This window comes from Montipora foliosa, chromosome 9 (genome assembly GCF_036669935.1).
Source record: "Montipora foliosa isolate CH-2021 chromosome 9, ASM3666993v2, whole genome shotgun sequence".
Classification (NCBI taxonomy): Eukaryota; Metazoa; Cnidaria; class Anthozoa; order Scleractinia; family Acroporidae; genus Montipora; species Montipora foliosa.
In genome coordinates, this window is record NC_090877.1 from 49,525,961 (window position 1) to 49,533,023 (window position 7,063).

The window sequence follows — 7,063 nt, forward strand, 5'->3', positions numbered from 1 at the left end:
CATATTGTGTTTAACTAGTGTTCTAGATAGGAAAAACCCATTCCATTCCATCAGGTAAAAAAATTCATGGGTATTTTGGATCTAACTACTCGATATATCATGAATGCTGACATTTATCCGTCTTTTTAGATCAACTTGGGTGTCATGTACAAGATAACAGGCGTGGCCACTCAGGGAGGAGATGGTTTATCAGAATGGGTCTCGTCATATAAGCTACAATATAGTGTGGACGGGAATGTGTGGCAGTACTATGGTGCGGTAAGTCCGTATGTCAATTGATAACTAATAATGCCAAAACTCTGATGAAAATTCGTGGTTCTGAATACGAATGAACTTTTCTTAATCATACAGATCCTATCAGGAAACGCAGATAGTGATACAGTTGTAAAGAGAGAATTGCAATCATTAACGGCAAAAATGATCCGATTTAGACCTCAGACATGGAACGGAAAGATAACCATGAGGGTTGAGGTGTTTGGATGCCTAGCAGGTAATGTATGGCTGGAACAGAAAGCACATTTATGCACTCCACCTCTTACGTGGAACAACAGCCAGCTTTACAACAGGATACTGTATTTACTAGATTAAACTCCACGGTGTTTATTAAATTTTGAGTGTGTCCGATGCGGCGTTTATTCAAGGGCGGTGTTTGTTTCAAAATACAATTTCTTAAACCACTGACAACAATTAAGGTAGCTCATTTGTAAAAATTATGAAAACAGAAACATGTTCCAGAGTTCCAGAGATAGGTCGGCGTTGTGATACGGTTAAAAGTCTCGGCCTTTACATTTCTATATATTTATATACATATTTATATTTTTCTATATTTTATTTTCACAAAGCCATCATGTTTATCATCGCCTCCCCTAGTACATCACATTTTTCGACACATTTTCCCAGTAAATTCAAAATTGCTCGTGTTGATATTAAACACAATATGCAAAATGCGAAGGTACACGAAAATTCTGAAAGAGCTGCAAAGTATGGCCACTTCGAACTAATAAGAATATTATCATATGGGGAAATAAATTTCCAAGGCTGGTTTAGATTACTGAGTTGTGATGTGTACTTGTTTTCTCCTTACAATACTCGAATGAACGCCACATACGTTTGAGTGAGTGCGGTGTTTATTCGAGGGCGGCGTTTATTGGTACTTTTCCTTCCATCTGCGGCGTTTAATCGGGGGCGGCGTTTAATTGAGTAAATACGGCATGTTGTGCATCATTCTTTACCGTTATAATCTCTCTATGTTCCTTACCACTGATGAAGTCCAAACCGCACGATCCGCATGATTCGCCGGTCGTTTGTTTGTTTGTTATTTATTTTTTTGAGCAGGTTGAAGTTTTGGCAGCTATTCAGCTGATGTGGACCTGCTATACCCACCCACCCATATACTCACAGAGGACAGCTACAACACCAGAAACTTCATCCCCTACTCTTCTCGAATAGTGTGTGGGTTCTTTAACGTCCCACAGGGAACTAATGACCATGGAAGATATTTGTTAGACGGGGCCTACGGTTTATAGTCCTTATCCCAGAAGATTTGAAAGTCTAACCATTAGCGGATGTAATTACAAAGGCAGCACTTTCTCCTCAGTTATTTAAAGAACCTGAGTGTTGGTACTCCCGCATGGCAGCCCGGTGCTCAACCGACTGAGCCATTTGTGCGCGTAGAACCCCCACTTCGCAGTATACTACCAGGAACTCTTAAATGTTTTTCGACTTTACACCGACGTCTATTCAGAAAGAATGAACATTTCAGGCATAACACTGTGACTTATGTGAAAAATAGTTATGTTAAAAACATTTGCCGGACAAGACATTTAGTCTACTAAAACAGACGATAACATGCGAAATATTTCCATCACAATTATATCCCCCGAATTCGTACTTTTCTATTCTTTAGGTTAATGTATATATTAACTTCGTTAATTTTCAGATCCAATACCTCAACCACCATACATATCAGGTTGGTTTCTTTTTATTTAAGGGGAAAATAAGGCTTAGGGGACTTTTACTTCATTATTAATGTTTTCACGTAAGTATATTCATTTGTATCGCCCAAACTATATCGAGGTTGTCCGGTGAGCTACTACGTATACGCTCGTTTGGTTTAGTCTTTCTTTTTAGTCATGACGTGGACGCACACTGTAGCCATCTTCCGGTCTATAGTTCTCATCAGGGTATTATTAGCATTATTTTCTCATTCAAATTTTGCAATCGAAGAGGGGTTTAACTAAAGGCTGTGCCGATATATTGGCAAAGCAATAAGTTTCACACTCACAAGACATTAAAAATAATCTCCTCGAGAAATAACCTGATGCCAACACCAAACAGCGGCTACAAGCATTAGGTCAACCTTCATCCTAACAACACACCGTCTTGCTCAAGCCACGCTCACTTAGACACGTGTCACCTATCTCACACATACGCTACCTGTAAATTACTTTTCTTTTCTAGAATTTTCTTAAAATTAAAAAAACTCCAATCATTGTCCCCGTTTTTCACCCTACTCAACTTACGATAGTAGAAAGATGTCTTTTAAAAACAAATGATTGTTACTTCCTTTCCAGGAATAGCAGAAATAAATGAATGTAGCAGTAATAATCCCTGCAAGAATGGTGGCAGGTGCTATGACCTTCACTATGGTTTTCGATGCAAGTGTTCTCCACAATACGAAGGATCCACCTGTGAACAAGGTGGATATTATGTGATTTTCAACTCTCGAAAGTTCTTACCTCGTGAATTATCCACTAGGTTCTGAGAATATTTTTTAATTCTATTAAGTATAAAAGTCATGCTTAAATGAAATTGCATGTTTGGTTCTGTCCTGTAGGTGACAAAATACTTATTAAATCTATTTTTTCAATTCAATGCACCTTATTCCAAAATGGCCGCCATTTTAGTATTCTTTTCTTTCCTTGCAAATTGGCCCTTTTGGCTTCGCTTTCAAACGTAAAATTCAAAACAATATTTAACCTTGAACGAGACCAAAGGGTTAGGGTTAGGGTTAATAAAAGGTGCATTATTTTCGTTTTCTTTCTTTTAAGCAAAGGCGTGCAGTGATCCAGGGACGCCTTTGCATGGTTACAAGTCGTCAAGCAGCTATAACCATGGCAGTACTATAGCCTTTTCTTGTAAGGCAGGATTCTCTCTTCAGGGTTCCGCGTCCAGGACCTGCTACCACGGTTTGTGGAGTGGAACTAAAGCCGAGTGCAAAGGTATGCGTATTGACAATTTCAGTTAAGGCATAGAAAGAAGAAGCCCTTAGCAACGTTGAATTAAATCCTGTCTAAGAAATATGTTGAATTTTACTAAGTAAAAAAATGGGTTTGTGCGTGCGTAATACGAAAGCTCTGAAATGATATACTTGCTCCTACAGACATTGATGAATGCACCAGTGGTCACTGTGCTCAAGGATGTGCAAACACTATTGGCAGTTTCATTTGCTCTTGCAATCCCGGTTACACATTGAACAACGATAGAAAGACATGCGATGGTAATTCAAACTGACTTTCATGCATTATTTTGTTGTTACCTCATCTTTCAAAGAGTTCACTGTTCTCGCAAGATTTTGCCTGCTTCGACTGAGGCAAATCTTTAGAAACTGAAGTGATTTTTATGCGGATGCTCCGTGAATTGGGTCACCTCGCAGCTCTTACAAGGTCTCACCTGATTGGAGACTACCCTTGAGGTTTAACAAAAGAACAAATAACAGAAACAATGGAGCCTAGGCCTAAAACAAAAGGGCCATTGTTTCTGTTATTTGTTCTTTTGTTAAACCTCAAGGGTGGTCTCCAATCAGGTGAGACCTTGTAGGAGCTGCGAGGCTACCGCGTGAATTCCCGCTTTGACCACCAAATTGACTTGTTCTCTATGATCCTGGATTCAACTTCACCATGCTTTCTAAATTAATTAAGATCTGATTGCCTCAATCTGTGTACGTTTCTGCTTTGTAGCCTGCCAGTAGTACCGAAACGATTAACAATCATTTGTAGTCAACCTACCATCTAACAAATTTAATTTTAAATTTTACAATTTTGTAGACGTCAACGAGTGTTCACTTGGTTTGTGTAGTCACATTTGTCATAACTCCGCGGGAACATTCCGCTGCTCGTGTCCGTCGGGTATGGAACTCGCCCATGGTGGAAGGTTCTGTCGAGGTAATTCATGAAGTCTTTCGTTAACGACAGCTTTTCATCATTAAACTGCTGAGCTCATTAAAGCATGTGAAGCAGTAACTTTCTGCAACTACATTACTGTTTAATGAATCTCAAGCAGGCACTTGTAAGAATTCGCTGCAACTGTCTCCTTTGCAGATAAAGACGAGTGCGCTTCAAACAATGGTGGATGCCAACATCTTTGTGTGAACCGTTTCTTAAGCCATGCCTGTTATTGCCGTGGAGGATACACAATAGCTGCTGATGGCAAGAATTGTAATGGTAATGAGAACTTGTGCATGCTCCCATCGCAATGCAAACGACAAAACTGGGGAGAAAATAAGCAAGCAACAAACATTGATTGCTTGACTGTTGTTTATCAGCTTTCAAAGAACGAGGCATTTTATTAGAATCTTTCTGCCATAAATTGGTCCGTGTTCTATGATTGTGACCAAATTTTTTATAATGCGAAAGCGTTAAAGTGTCACAAAATCAGACTACGAATACTAACGTTTGGCACATTTCCTTCAAGGACCCTGCAGCCTGGATGGAACCCCACAGGTTAAAATGTTTCAAAACTAGCTCTAAGGTCGGCTCAGAACAAAGACTGAATTTCATAGATTTTAATGAAAGTATATCCTCAATCAATCAAGTTACCAAAACATCACAATAGCATCCACTCAATTTAACATAGTTGCTCATTGAAAGCATCAGTGGTGTCATGAAAAGATCACTTTATAATACTATTTCAGAAAAGAGATGTCCTCCAATAAATGCTCCAGCGAGTGGCGTCATTACCATGGTTGGCGACGCCATTCTGGGAAATATAGCATCTTTCATCTGCAATGCAGGTTATCAGCTAGTGGGATCTCAAAAGCGCCTCTGCGCAGCTGACGGTCAGTGGTCTGGTGTTCAACCTACATGTAATGGTAAGTTAGCATCGAGCAATATCAAAGCCTGTTAAGGGAGAAAAAATGAGCAAGCAGAAGATTCTAACCGACTGTTTAAAACCCTAACTGGGAATTTCAGACCATTCCAATAAAACGAGGAATTAACTAATAAGCGACCGAATGAGCGTCGAACAACCTAGCGAAGGACCTAACCCGCGAATAAACACATCAACCATTACACCAATCGATTAGCTCATTCATCATTGGGATTAGAAATCGAAACAATGACGCAATTTGAAGTACGATAAAATGGTAATTGAGGAAGATAAGCTATCCCCTAGCACGGCATTTGTTTATTAAGACTATTATTCAAATTTAATTTTACAGCCGGTCGTTGTGTTGAAGTGGGAACAGTCAAGTATGGAACTCGTACAGGGACTGGCACAAGTTATGGAACTAGTGTCAGTTTCTCTTGCAATAGTGGCTATGATCTCGTCGGTTCAACACAGCGGATTTGTCAAGAAACTGGAGTCTGGTCCAGCAAGCAGCCTAGATGCGTTCGTGAGTTATCTCTGTAATAGGCAACTTTCACGATGACTTCATTTGACTGCAATTACCAGAATTCTGTTTCTTTTTCTTTTCTTATTTAAAGTGCTACTGTGATCAAATTTTTATCCCTTGAGTTTTTTGGTTTATCACATAGAGTACCATGAAACATTAAAAACGCTGTTTACCGTTTGGAAATATCTGCATTGGTTCCAGAGATATTTAAGTTTGAAAAATGTGTTAAATATGCAAATGAGAAGGCAGATGACGTCATTCACCCAACCCAATAGAACATCAAGAATATAAATAGAGCTATCTCGGTCAATTTGCAACAGAGACCATTGAAACTTGGTGAGCTGATAGTTCTGAAGGCAACACACCTACGACTGTAAAGAAATTGGTTCCCATGGCAACTCACTCTTTTCCAGTCCCCTCCAACCTGATTTCAATATTTTGGTGATCTCAGGCTAGAAATACATTTACTAAGGCCACAAACTCGACCTAACATCTTTATATGCTGACAGGATCATGCAGATGAGGCATCATTTGCAAATATCAAAACAGAACGCCAAAGGTGGTCTGCAAAGCTTTTAATATCAGGGAGGTCTGGAACCCAGTATGTTGCCATGGTAACAAAAATGGTATGCTCATATTGTGGAACACATCTACTAGAATCTTAGTGCAAAGAACCAAGTATTTCTGATACAAATTAGCTGAGATATCTTTCTCCATCATACTTGATCAAAATTTGGTAGGGTTTATGACGTCATCACTTGGCTAATTTGGATATTAATAAAACTTGAATATCTCCAGAACAAAAAGAGATATTTGAAAATGGTAAACAGCATTCTTCTTCTCGTACAGACTACGTGTTTATGTGCCAAAATGGCTTCGATAGGGAAGATTCAAATTTCGTCACAGTAGCACTTTAAGTTTGTATTCCCAGTGGGGCAAAATAACAATAGCTCAAATTAGAATGACACAAGCAAAACCTGAAGGATTCTGGTCAAATGGCGTCATCTGTCACCTTGAAAATGTCCTATTCATATTTTGAACCCGAAATACGGTATACCTACCCTGTTAACCTTCCTGCTTCCTTTTTAACTTGTGTAAACCATACAAATTGCGGTTCTAAACCGAAAACTTACCACAATTAAATTTTCAATGTTAGGTGCTGATTGTCCACAACTATCTCCTCCTGCGCATGGAAATATAGAGGGTTATCGCCGAGAGATCGACAGCACTGTCCGTGTGTCGTGTGACGAGGGATACAACGTGAATCCTGACAGTTCTTCCTTCAGAACTTGTCTGCCAAACAAACAGTGGTCTGGGGCTGATCCAATTTGCAAACGTAAGAATATGTATCTTTTGAGAAATATATACTATCGGCTTATTCACTAAAGAAATACTTCCCATTGTTTTATGTTTTCTAACTCCAAGTTGGGGTCTGCTAACACCTAGTTTGTG

The 7,063-nt window shown here is 39.2% G+C and overlaps 1 protein-coding gene across 1 annotated transcript in view; it reads left to right on the forward strand.

The window, feature by feature from the left end:
* LOC137971223 (sushi, von Willebrand factor type A, EGF and pentraxin domain-containing protein 1-like) overlaps positions 1-7,063 on the forward strand; it is a 45,214-nt gene that overhangs the window by 29,243 nt on the left and 8,908 nt on the right. The window contains exons 20-30 of the mRNA XM_068818000.1: positions 130-258; positions 352-490; positions 1,940-1,969; positions 2,574-2,699; positions 3,051-3,221; positions 3,383-3,499; positions 4,047-4,163; positions 4,320-4,442; positions 4,913-5,089; positions 5,438-5,611; positions 6,768-6,947. Coding sequence (XP_068674101.1) covers positions 130-258; positions 352-490; positions 1,940-1,969; positions 2,574-2,699; positions 3,051-3,221; positions 3,383-3,499; positions 4,047-4,163; positions 4,320-4,442; positions 4,913-5,089; positions 5,438-5,611; positions 6,768-6,947 — 1,483 coding nt within the window. The remainder of the gene's footprint in view (positions 1-129; positions 259-351; positions 491-1,939; positions 1,970-2,573; positions 2,700-3,050; positions 3,222-3,382; positions 3,500-4,046; positions 4,164-4,319; positions 4,443-4,912; positions 5,090-5,437; positions 5,612-6,767; positions 6,948-7,063) is intronic.